Here is a 13,609-nt window from a genome sequence, read left to right as displayed (position 1 = left end):
CACGGAACATGGCGACTCAGAGAAGAAAAGTTGAGGCGGAATGTCGTTCTTTCCAAGGTGTATGGACAAACGATAACTAATTTATGGACGTGAAAGGTAAGCCCGTGTGCCTGGTTTGTGGGGACGCACCGGCTGTAATGAAGAAGGCAAACCATGAGCGTCATTACAGCACGTCTTTACAACCGGAAGAGCTGAAAGGACGAGTGCGTTTGGCCCGAGAAAGATCCCGGGAACAGCCCACTCGTGTCGTCGATCAAAAAAATCATGTAAGCCTAATTCTACATTAGTAGTGCATGTTATCAGTTAATCATTAAATGTACTGAGAACTATTTCGAAATTATTTAGAAACTGAAGACAATTTTAAAACGCGACGATTCTCAGGCAAGCTCTGCGTTCATAAAGGGCCTATTTTTCCCCCTGTGATTTCTAAATTCTATATACAAATAAAGTTTATTATTGTACTGAAAAAAAGACAAGCGCGTTTGGATAACGTTTTGGACAACGGTATGCATGCTAGCTTCGTGGTGAGTGAGATAATAATAATAATAATAATAATAATAATAATAATAATAATTATTTTTATTTCTTTTTGATAAAAAAAAAGAAAGGTCCCAATGTTGCTGACTTTGGGGTCTGAGATCTAAGGGCTATTATCCATCTTGAGCTAATTAAACTTGTCTAACTTTTACTGCATCACAGCCATAAAGCCACGGGAAAAGAATTACACCATGGGTAATGTATATACATGGACCAATGTTATCTTCTTGCTTCGCTGGCGTCCCTCTGCCCATTGTAATAGGTAGAGATTTCTGCATGCTATTTACATCATTGAGAAACTTTGTAAAATATCTTGACTTGATTATCACCTGTACTACTATTCCACTTAGTTCTATTCCGTTCATTTCCCTTCCAGAATATTTGTACACCCCAAACACCTCTGATCTTAAGACGATGTTCTATTGTCTCCTCCGTGTACTCTTTTTCTAGCATGTTAATGATCGTGTGGCCATCCACGATGTAATGTCAGTTGATTTTCCTCACTTTATAATGTGTTGCTGGACATGAAATATCTTTCACATCTGCGCAACGGGTTTTCCTTATTTAAAAAACAATGTTTATGGTTATTTGTGCAAATGAAAAATATTGTACTCCGGGGTCAGATTTGCGCTTTTACTGTGAAAGTTCGCAGTCGGAAGTCTTAATGTTTTTGCTGCTGGGTCAGATGCGCCCAGAGAGAGAGAGAGAGAGAGACACTGTTGGTAAAGCTGATTGTGGAACAGCGACATGATGCTCAACGTTGCAGAAGAGATGGGAAGTTTCAAGAGACAATTTCGCCCGTGAGTGTTGAATTGGAGTCGCAGGGGACAGAAATGCAGCCCTGACAATTCCTCCCATCTGGAAGCTGATTGGCTAATTTAACGTCGGCTCGGAGTCTGTCAAGTAAACCTGAGGTTTACACTTGTTTAAAGTTGTTGTGTGTGTCAGTAAATGTGTAGAGTGGTGTCCAACATGCTCGCGCACAGTGTGTAGGTGTTTGTATTTGACCAACTGTGCTGTGGCAAAAAAGTCAACACTAGCTAGCGAGCTAGCGCTAGTGAGTTTGTTAGCTTGCTGGTGTTAGCTAACAGCCTGGGACACATTTAGCCTCATATCGAGGCAACTGGCATTAGAATTTTGCATTCATTTAATTTCTGTGATGTTTCACAGGGGTTGTTGGTTTGGCACCCTCAGCTTCTTGCTATTGACCAACACAGTTTACTCGTGCGTGGTTTGAATTGTTGGTAATGTTAGCAAATAAAGCCGTTCCATTGTCCACTGTTTTTAATGCACCGGTTCAGAAGAGAGTTGAGTCAGGCTTGGATGTGATGACCGGATATCCTGCAGAGTTTTCTGCTTTGAAGCAACGGTTTAGTGACTTGGCTGTAACATTAATCTGCTTACTAATGTTAAACTAGAGGTGTTTCACTTGGCACTGGCAAGTTATGCATTTGCACCATACGTTCCTGTGGTTTAACATTATTTTTTATAACTATTATTACTAGTATTGGTGTTAGTGTATCCATAACAAGTCTACAGAACTCTCTGGCGCTTGTGTGTTCACTTTTTAAGAATTATCTTTTGTTATCATTTGCTGGAGTTCTAACAATGACGGTGATCTTTGTGTGTTGCAGCCAGAATAACTACTGAAGACAGAGTGCCTTCTAATTCCCCCCATCAGCCTCCCTGACAGTGCAGCTGTATCATTACAGGTGCAGCTCCGATATGACTAAAAGAAGTCCATCTTATCAGCTGGTCAAAAGGTAATTTTCCCCCCAATCATAACATCCTTTTATCTGCGAGCGTTCAACAAGAGCACTTATTTGAATTTCTCAGGGTTGTTGCTCTCCTCCATTAACTCAGCACAGGTTTAAGTTCTCACTGTGTGGAACAAAATAATGTGATTTCTGAAACTCCACCACTCGGTCCTCAGGGCCTGTGGTTAAAATCCACCTACATTCCATAATGTACGTAGACGGCTCATGTGCACTTTATTATTTATTTTTTACGCTGCATCTGGTGTCATCATTGGTGGACGTGCTTACACACGTTGGTCATTGAGAATGGGTCACATGCAAAGTTCATGCTGTCGTAGGTTTTGCCAGTGAGTGGACAGTATTTTAACTTGAGCTTTTGTCTATATCAGCCACTGTGTCCTGTACAAATTGATTCTATTGATACTGCATTATCATAAAATGTTCAGTATGTTCTAGAGTGCAACTAGACTAAACAACCTTTATATTATTGTATTTCAAATTATTCCCCAGCAGTTAGTGATATTTTTGGTTGCACTGGAAAACAATAAAACAAAAAACTGAAGCGAATTTCCTCATTTATTATTTTACTACAAATAATGATTGAAAAGCACCGATCCTCCTTGGGGGCAGAGGTTACACTGTGAGGTCATCATACTCCCAGTTGAGCTGCTCTATATCTGCCGTCCAGCTGAACCTGTGCTTGATTTTGTCAACTTGACCACACTTTGCATCCTGTAAATTCCGTTTTTTTCTGAACGTAGCTGAGCGACGTAGCAACAAATCCTTGTTTGAAAACCTTTACTCGTCTTGTGGCTCATATTGCTCATTTCATGTATGTCTATTATGTTATCAGTTATCCACAGTGTAAATTGGCTGCTTCCATGTATTGACCAATATTAGATTAAGACGGTCATATCAGTATAACGGTGTATGTCAGATTGTCAGTCCACTCTGTGGTGTGACAGAGTGGGGGCTTCTTCCCTCACTAATAATCTTTGGACACTGGTTCGCACAGAGCAACAGTCGAGTTTGATTTAAAGCTGTTACCAAGTTACTCACGGAATTAACATCCAATATGAGCTAAGAAAGTTTGCTGTTTTGATTGGTGAAACCAATTCTTATTATTGACCATGTCAGAACATTGGGCTTTTTTTCCCTCACACACTTAAAGGGGCAGTAGGCGATTTTGGAGATAGCTTGTGTCTCTCTTTGTTGTTGTTTTGATTTTACTGCTCTGGCCAGACCGCGAACTGGCAACCTCCGGTATGGGAGTCCTGACGCACTAACCACTAGGCCAAAACCGTGGAGTTGCAGTGCCACCCGCTAGCATGTCTCTTAAGGTTTTGACAAGTGATATTAACAAACTGCACTTGCATTGTTGTGTGGTGCAGTCTGCACCATTTTTCAGATTTACAGAGCCAGGACTATAAAATCAGTCCGTTAGCTGTCGCTTTAGTGTGTGCACAGAAAAATTATCTTGGTTTTTGGTGCACGCACAAGCTACAGCTAACGTGTGTAGCTTTAGAATTGCTTACTGCCCCTTTAATCTTCACTCACATATGCAGTGAAATGCTTGCACTGCTGTGAGGTGAGCTGGACTGAAAAGTGGAGTGTTAGAAAAGAAAGGGTCAGATTTACGTCAGGTTTATTTGAAACAATAGAGATCTATTTTAATATACCCAGATTGTCCCAAATACCAATATCTTAGGATCAACTCAGGGCATTTCTATGATTGGATGCTTAAAATCAACACTGCCTGATATTTGAATATTAGATATTTTTAAACTCTTGATTTCAATTTATACCAGAGGTATTAGTTCAGGGGTGTTTCGGCAAGCTTAATGCTGACTGTGCAGAAGGTCACTGCCTGCTTTTTCAATGTTCTTGGCAGGTGAGTTAGAAACTTCAGACACTGCAAGTACCCAGCCACTTTCCCCAAGGCATACAGAGTGTATTCACTGATTTGTCCTAACAGCAGTTAGATAGATGAACATTCCTCTTCTGAAATGTGACAGGATGCTGAACCATCACTGCAGAAGGAACCCTGAGCTTCACGAGGAGCTGCAGATCCAGGCTGCAGTGGCAGCTGGGGATGTCTGCACTGTCAGGAGAATGCTGGAGCAAGGATACTCGCCCAAGATCCGTGATGCAAATGGCTGGACACTGCTCCACTTCTCCGCTGCCAAAGGAAAAGAGAGATGTGTTCGAGTCTTTCTGGAACATGGAGGTCAGAGGCACCCCCCCCCCCCCACCCCCCACCCACCCCACCCCACCATTTGTAGCTGAGGGCCAGTTCATCAAGGCATTTCAGGTTTTCCTGTCTAAACACTAGAGGGCATTATTTTACTGGATAAGACGGTCTCTCATTCACTTATGTATCAGTTGAAAGCTCTTCAAGTTTAAAAAAAAAAGTTCATACAACATGGCCCTATGTGTGCCATGTTGTATGAATTTTTTTTATCTAAGAAAGTAGGCCCATTATATTTAGTCAGAAAGTCACAAATAATAAATAACTGATGTAGAAACAATTCATGTTTCTTAATGATCTCTGAGTGACCTGTTATTGACACAAAATATTTGAGTCCATGTCTTGTTTACAACCTGTGATCAATCAAGTCATCGTACAACTCAAGACAGTCGTTTGTTTGCAATATTGCTCATGTGAAGGTTAACGATACTGTTCAGTGACAATAATACACTGTCCCTTAAAGTTGAGGTTAATTTCCTTGAATAAGACACTTTGGTTGACATAAGGCTTCCGTATTTGTTGGTCTTTTGTGATATTAATTGCAACATTGACCTTAACAGCTTTCATAAAAAAGTCCATCTTGCCCTGAACATAATCACACCTTGTTGTCGTGAGCGACATTTACAAGTTGAAAAATTATTTTCAGGACGTATACAGTTTGTTTACTATAAAGGGAACTTGATGGATCATTAACAACAATAAAGAACAGTATGTCTCCACTGTGGAAATTATTCCTATTTTAGAAGCAAAAGGATGACTACTGAGTGTTATAAAATACAAATTAAATTTGTTCCCCTCTGTACCGAACTGGCTTTGTAAAATGCTGCTTTTAAGTTAACTATTGGTAAACTACTGAATGCAATGCCTCTTTTTCATCAAAAATAGATATTGATATGGTCAAAAAGGATTCACGTCAGCGCAATACCCTTCTCCGTCATATTCCAGCCTGTAGAAAATTTCATATGAATCCATTACTGACAGGAGACAGATTTGTGTGTTGAATCCATAAACCTTAAAGCAACACTATGTAGTCTTTACTGAGCAACCCCCAATATAGCTGAGGCCACAAGGGGTTTACTAAACCTTAATACTGTTTTTTCAATTTCATTATTGGGCCACTTGGGGGTAGCACAGACATATTATCACTTTATATGATGGTTTAGGAAACTTGGGCCACATTTCTGGAACAACACTTATTAGCACAGATGAACTGTTCTATTAAATGAGGTCTTCAAAAGACATGAAATATCCAGAAAAATAACTTGTTCGGAAGTCAATCAACCCAGGCCTGTTTGAAACTGGTGTGTACAGTTAAAAGGAGGTTTAAAGGTTTTACAGTGAAGGAATCAGTTGCTAGGTCAAGTGTGTAGATGGTGTATTAAGTTCAGTGATCTGTAATTGTCTGAATCCTGTGAGGGTAATGGTGTAGTGAGTGTACAATAGCTAGAGTTGGTGTAAACTGCTATAGAGCTTCGTTGTGGCTGGTTAGAATTTAGGAAGACTGAGTCCCTGTTGATGACACATCATGTTTCCTACAGCCTCAAACTTCTGCTCTATTTGACTTTCCTTTTCACTCTCCTCTGTACAGCTGACCCCACAGTGAAGGACTTTATAGGAGGCTTCACAGCACTTCACTATGCTGCTATGCATGGCAGAGCACGCATCGCCAGACTGATGCTAGAATCGGAGTTTCGAAGTGACATTATAAATGCAAAAAGTAACGACGGCTGGACGCCGCTGCACGTGGCCGCCCACTACGGCCGAGACTCGTTTGTACGCCTCCTCCTCGAGTTCAGGGCCGAGGTGGACCCACTGAGCGACAAAGGTACCACGCCGCTACAGCTGGCCATCATCCGCGAGCGCTCCAGCTGCGTACGGATCCTACTGGACCACAGTGCCAACATTGACATTCAGAATGGCTTCCTGCTGCGGTACGCAGTCATTAAAGGCAATCACTCGTACTGCCGCATGTTCCTACAGAGGGGAGCAGACACGAACCTCGGGCGTCTTGAAGACGGCCAGACCCCTCTGCACCTGTCAGCCCTCAGGGATGACGTATTGTGCGCCCAGATGCTCTACACGTATGGAGCTAATACCAACACCAGGAACTACGAAGGGCAGACACCGGTGGCTGTATCCGTTAGCATGTCTGGAATCAGCCGGCCCTGTCTGGACTTCTTGCAGGAGGTCACCAGTAAGTCTCACACACTTCCTCTCACACAAGCATGTCCTGATGACAAAAATAATAAACTGAAGGGTGCTTGCAGAGTGCATACCTCTACCTGGCTCTATCTCACCATGTTATAGAAAGTGAAAATAAATTCCTGGATCTGTTTATCTGGAACCTGCTGCAAAATGTAATAGGTTCTTCCTCTGGTCATGCACGACCCATCCACAAAATTTAATGGAAAACGATTCAGTAGTTTCCTGCTCACAGTATAACAAATTAACAGCATGCAATGACAATAACCTCCTTGGTAGAGGTAATGATAATAATAAATAAGTAAAAGAAAAAGTTACATTAAAGATAAATCAAGAGCTAATCATGAACACAATGAGTGTCTGTTTTTCACTTTGTCATTTGAGTTGCAAGATTGAGCTTAATCTGGGTCATTATTACCTCCGCAAAGGAGGTTATGTTTTTGCCCCTGTGCGTTTGCTTGCTTGTTGGTTTGTCAGCAAGATTACACAAAAATTACTGATTTCCATCAAACTTATGCTGTGTTCACAACAAACGTCACATTACTGCGGCAGGATAATTTAGTGCTTAATCTCTGGAATAAACCCAACTCGCGAATATTCGCTGTTTTTTCCTTCCACTTTCTCTAACAAACCCCCTCTGAACAAACACACACACACACAGACGTAAACATGAACATTTGAAAAGGCTACTCAAACTCGGTTGTTCTACCTGGGGCTAAAGCAAGTGTCCAAGTTCCTCGCTCAGTTTTGGCCAAGCCTACTCCTTGGTCAAAAGCTCAGGCTGCCCAGTGCCAACATACTGCTACAATCCTTTTATCTGCCATTTTCTAATACGTCAGGATGGCTGATGACAGTGACTTAGGGAGGATCTCAACGCTAATTGGCTTTTTTGCGACAATTCATTCTGCATTTGTATATAGCAGAGAATATTTTGTCATGTTCGACAACCTTCTTCACCGGTGAACACAACTTTGTGATACGCATCTTTTTAGATTTTACACTATAATTTTTTTCTCTCACTCATTCTCTCTTCTTCCTCTCTGGAATAGTTGGAAAGAACTGCTTCTATGGCATTAGTTGAGTTCACAAAACTTGCGCACACACTAACCACACACGCGCGTATAATACTAGAGAGCAAATCAACACTGCGAGCATAAAACCATCTCGCGAGTGAGCATTTGTGCTCCGCACGCGGGACTGATAGTTAAGATAGTTATTTTCTATCTCATCCTTTTTTTCTTTAAAGGAAAATAACGAGAAATGGGACCAGTGTTTCAAAAAATTTGACATTAAATTGGAAAAGACACAGAACACAAAGACACAGACAAAAACTCTTCAAAAAAATAAAATTATATATATATGTGTGTCAACACATTGACACATTTGTGTTAACACATTTTCATTTGGTGATTCAGAAAATAGCCCCTGCAACTGGACCAGAGTACATTTAACAGGTGGCACTGATTTATTTTTGAATGTGGGAACACTCTGTTCAAATCCACCTTAAAAAATTTAAGATTTCTTGTGATAGAGATTGTAACCTCAAAAAATGTTTTTGTAAGGATGGACACTAGCCAGTGGTTCATGCCTGTCTGCAAATGCAGCGCAGCACAGTGAAAAGTCAATGTCCTCATCTGTGAGAAGAAATCTGTTCAAATGGGTGGGGTGTTGCAGAGGAATCCAAGTTTAGTACAAAAAGTGATAGATCTTTTTATTGTAAGTTGAGAGGAGGCAAACGTTGGGAGATGTATAGAGTGAGAGAGGGCTGCTTGCCAACACATGGTTATAATGACCAGTGTTCAGTCACAGAACAATCCCAGGTCAGAGGAACAGGAGAGCACATTACCTGAAGCATTCTGATTTCGAAGGAACAATGAGTGCATTCCTGCCCCCTGAACTTTGATATCAAAGATATCAAAGCGCTGTGCACTGATTCAGACAAGCCCTTTCAGAGACTCAGAGCCATCAGCCAGATCACATGTCTGCTGGGTTATTGATTACACATCTACCTCCTGGATTAACTCATATGACATCAAAGTCTCATCCCACACAGAATGACAGGCACCTTCAGCTCTTTTCAGCTGCTGCACACATCAGTGTTACCCCTCGTAGGTGTTCCTCCTGACAGAGACTCTGACTTAACCCTAACCCAGCTATCCTCATACAAAGGTTCCAACTTGAACCAAAACCACATACTGGCTAACTGTCACATGGTCATGTCTTACTGTGTTATGTTAATGTTATGAGTAACACCTGTGATTTTCATGTCATGTCAAAATGTCTGCTGTGAAAAATGCTTTTAACATCCCCCCACCAAAAGTGCCGTTTTTGTATATTCTTCTCTCTTTTTTTTACTTCAATCAACTAAATATGTAATTTGTTCATGGATGCCCAAATTTCTGCGTACAACTGCTTTAGAAGCCGGCCTCTTCTCTGCAGGACATTTTTGCATCTAGAGATTTTTTGCTGATATTTAATGGGATCCATTCTTTCCTCAGTCCATGCAGTGTTTCCTGTACCACTCATTGCCACGCAACCTCTAAGCAGAATATTTCCACATCCCACACACAAACACACACCAAGTACTGACTCGATGTGTTAAAACTTCATTCTTCATTTTTCAATTAGTGAAATAAAAAGTAATAGTGTATATTATTATTTTTCTTTTTATTATTTATTTTTCTATTTGCTGGGGGGGTTGTATTTACTTGTAACTTTAAAAAAAAATACAGCACACTAAGCATTTTGACAATTATGTTTTTTTCTCCTTTGAGACTTAGCACTTTAATGTAGCATTTTATGTTTTTTCAAATCCAAAGCACTAATGCAATTAGGGAGAGAGCCTGAAGAACCACAAATGTGTAACTGTCCCAATACTTAAGATCTGGACTGTATGCAGTTTGCTAAGAGGAGCCCAGACTTTTATTCATATGACTGTTAGTTGCATAATTCATATTGTTTGCTTGTTAAGTACTGAACAAAGACACTTTGTATTTTTGATTTCATTAGAAAGCTTGTTTGTGATAGCTTTTAGCCCCTTTCCACTGTACAAGCAGGGTGTTCCAGACATCCTTCTCCCCGGCCACGCTTTCCAGCTCACCCTGGGGGGATCCCAAAGTGTACCCAGGCCAGATGGTATATGTAGTCCCCCACAACGAAACCTGGGTTTATCTCTAGGTCTCCTCCCAGTTGGACCAGCCCGGTAAACCTCCAAAATAAGGTGTCCAGGTGGCAACCTGACAAGAGCACGGTGTAGACACTTTAGCTCTACCTCTGTTAGCAGTCTGTCTCTTTAGCGAGGCAATAGTCATGGTGTTCGTTACCTCGCGGTGCCTTCGTGAGCCATTTTCATACTTAGTAACAGTCACTAACGAGTCTGATGTGGTACTTTGTTTACTAGACAGAGCATCACTACTTTCACTGTCTTTGTGGCGTTGCACTTGGCATGTGGCTGCCTTTGGTGCTTTTTCAAGCGCTGATACAGGTTGATTGTTTTGCCTCGGGGCGTAACAACTGTTCCATGACGTGCTTTGCACAAGACTTTCTTTTGTTTCACATCTGTTGGCTCACAATGAGGATGGCATGAATATGTAAAACCATTGACAGCAAAGTATACACCCTGGGTCAGATGCGCTGCATAACGTATTCTAAATCACAGCCTTTGCAATTTGAAAGTCATGCTGTTTCAAATCACTATTTCAATTTCAAAATCATTCAGCCCTATTAATCAGATAATAATGATTTTCCCATATAACTGCACTGGCGTAAATGCATGCAGATAGTGGGTAGAGGTGGTTTGATGTATACTGGTGCCATCCAAGATCAATGAATGGAATGGTACAGACCTTGGATTGAAATGTCTTTTGAGCATTGAGGAGTCCTTGAACATGGTCAAATATTTTGGAAGTTTTAATGATTTATTCATCCATCTCAGCTTGCTCATGTTGTTGAAGGAGAGAAGTGTCTGTGTCACTAATAACTGCCACACGCATCACTTCCTGGAACCAAGGGGATGCTGCCCAGCCTGTTTGCATTCAGCTGATACCAGAGTGGACACCGATTGATGCCTTTGGCAGGGAGCTGTAGAACCATACAGATAAAAGAGGAATGTTGAAGCTTTAAAATGGATGTATGGTGTTGGGTATTGTGATGGCAGTGACAGAGGAAACGTTTATCATCAAAGTCATGCATTTCACACACAAATGAACACATTGTTTTGAAGAAATTAAATTTACAAAATGCAAAAATTAACCTTTGCCTAAAGTGATCATTGTGTCACCAGTGGACAGACTGCTGAATGTCATGGTGACGTTTCTAATTGACGGACATAAACACCAACACTGGCTGACAAAATGGGCTCCCTCGCGGCTGTAATTCCTCTGTGTAACCTCTTTTTCCTTTGTCTTTCAGGACAACCTCGGACTCTGCAGGACTTGTGTCGAATAAAAATCCGTCACTGCATCGGCCTTCAGAGCTTGAAATTCTTGGAAGATCTACCAATCGCAAAGGTGATGAAAGACTATTTAAAACATAAATTTGACAATGTGTGAAGGCACCAACAATTAAGGGGAGAGGGGAGGTGAGTGAGGGGAGGTGACATCTCTGCTATCATTCATGAAGACTATGCAATCACCATGTCCACAGGTCTGTTTTTTCATGCTGAGGGATGGTTAATCCAGTTTGTCCAGTTCAACACATTAAAAATAAATATTCCGCTTCACGTCTCCATTTTGACCTTTTTCCAGTCCGAACGGTTGCTGGAGGATGGAAATGGAGCCACCTCGTGTGAGCACCGGTAATTGTTTTAGTGGGGAAAAGAAACCTATGACTGCACTTAGTCTTCTGTTTATGTTGTTACTGTGCATGACGTTATCGTTGCTGGCTCAGATTGTCATCAAATGTTTACGGCGCTCATGTTGTGCCCATCAACGGCTGTTTCCCACAGTGAGATAAGCAATTGATGAATCAGAGCTTTGTGAGTGAAATAAGCATAATGTACAACATTTTCCTACATAGCTAACTAGTAATGTAGGCAGAGAAAAGCAGTGTTACAATTTTGCTTTGAACAGAAAGCAGGAAGAAGAAGAATGGAGCGCTCCAGATGATCTGTTTGATTTATATCAATTGCAGCACAGTCTGAGTCAAGACTTCAGTAGCCACATCATGTGAAACACATCTCCAATAGTATTTAAACATGATCACTACAGTCTGTAACAAACAGCAAGCCACAATTGTGACCTGCCAGAATGTCAGAATCCACAGCAGATCTGGTGTAAAATGTAGCTCTAGAATCAGTCTACAAAATGTCCTTCCAGCTCACTACTGGAACCAAATCCCATCAAATGTATTAAGTAAATTGAGCGAATTGTTTTTTTTAAGGGTGTGAGGTTGATACTGGGGGCAGTAACAAATCCAGACAGGATTGGATTTAATCTGACATTGCACAGGCCCAAGAAAGAATATAACATGTAGTCGAAATGATTCCTAAACTCAAATTCGATGCTTAGAAGTAATCAATACTAAGTGTTGAGCAGCCGAAGTGTTCAGCTATGATCAGTGGTAAATCAAGTTGCTTTTTCCATTTCTTAACCATAAAGAACGTTTAAGTTTGGAGTGCACTGTGATACGCGTCTGTTCCACATTTACTCACAGAAAGTGTGGTTTGAATAGGATTAACATAGTCTGTTCTGGATAACACTGACACACAATCACCTAAAGCTCCAGTCAATGTAAATATGTATAACAGATATTTTTGTAGAATTTATTTAAGCAATGATCTCTGTTATTCTTAATGTATTTAAGTTTGGATATATTGTTTGGTGTGATTCAAATATTTCTTTTTTCTGTGTGTGGATTCAAAAACTCTGTTGTACAGGAACAATTTGGAATCAAGTGCTCTCTTTTTTATTTCCATGGCAGGAATGTTGGTTGCTTTTTAAAACTCCCTCATCTGCATTTTGCAGGTAACTCTGTAGTGGAGATTATACTGTGAATTTTTCATTTTGACAATTAATAAATAAAAATATGTAGGGGTCCAAATAAAAACCCAAAAGATATTTTTTCTTTGTCTCTGCATGTGTTAAAATTGCATCGTTAATGTAAGTGGCACCTAAAATTGGTTTTCCTAAAATGTATTCACAATTCCATTCTAACGGTATTCGCCTGCAAATGTCACAGTCATGTTCATGTTCAATTTGAACTTGTCTGTAACATTGTATTAGGACAGTTTGTTAAAAGCGAGTCCTATCTGCAAACGATACAGATAAACTGAGACAAAAACCTTTTGCCTGTTACCAAATAAAAACAAGAAAATGTGAGAGAGGAGGTCAGGGGAGCTGCATGGAGTCGTTTTTTGTTTTGACGCTGCTGTGTCCAATTCCATGGGCTGCATCTGTCAAAGTCTGCCTTTCAAGACTAAAGACAGTGTGCCAGTGTTGCTCCAAATACAGCCCAGAATGTGAAGGACACTGCCAGTGTGTCCTTCGTGTTCCTAAAAGCACCTAACACGCAAGAGTTATGTTTACACTCAGTATAACTCACCAGAACGCCTGGTGAGTCTCACTGAGGTCTAACAAATGTGTCAATTTCAATCCTTCCTCATAAAATATCTGTAGCAGGAACAGTTTGAACTTTGCATTGCATTTTTGTTGCTAATGAGCATTTTAATATTTTAAATTTTTTGGTGCTTTACCGTGTTTATTTAGCATTAATGCCACCCATCAGTCAGTGGAACGTTGTGAAACAACTGGATAGACTGTTAATTACATCAGCCGTATGCGCCAGAGGTCCAAAACTCCAGAGGACACCTTTAATCCAAAACTGTGGTCCTGGATCTGACGTATGTTGATTGCAGATGATGGACCGA

At 40.7% G+C, this 13,609-nt stretch overlaps 1 protein-coding gene across 7 annotated transcripts; it reads left to right on the top strand.

Moving 5' to 3' along the window:
- asb7 (ankyrin repeat and SOCS box containing 7) lies at positions 1-12,800 on the top strand. 7 transcript variants are annotated; one of them, XM_035628796.2, is made up of 5 exons: positions 1-96; positions 2,172-2,300; positions 4,310-4,521; positions 6,131-6,736; positions 11,155-12,800. In XM_035628796.2, exons 2-5 carry the CDS (start codon positions 2,263-2,265, stop codon positions 11,292-11,294), a joined length of 996 nt encoding a protein of 331 aa, XP_035484689.2. In that variant the 5' UTR covers positions 1-96; positions 2,172-2,262; the 3' UTR covers positions 11,295-12,800. The 7 variants fall into 7 exon arrangements, with proteins under 7 accessions (XP_035484689.2, XP_035484692.2, XP_035484687.2 ...); XM_035628799.2 differs by lacking the exon at positions 1-96 and adding an exon at positions 103-266 and having other exon boundaries at positions 2,250-2,300; XM_035628794.2 differs by lacking the exon at positions 1-96 and adding an exon at positions 103-266.
- Positions 12,801-13,609: the final 809 nt, after the last annotated feature.

The sequence above is a fragment of the Scophthalmus maximus genome, chromosome 4, assembly GCF_022379125.1.
Source record: "Scophthalmus maximus strain ysfricsl-2021 chromosome 4, ASM2237912v1, whole genome shotgun sequence".
NCBI classification, from domain to species: domain Eukaryota; kingdom Metazoa; phylum Chordata; class Actinopteri; order Pleuronectiformes; family Scophthalmidae; genus Scophthalmus; species Scophthalmus maximus.
Note: the sequence above shows the minus strand (reverse complement) of the source record. Positions and strands in the feature narration are given on the sequence as shown.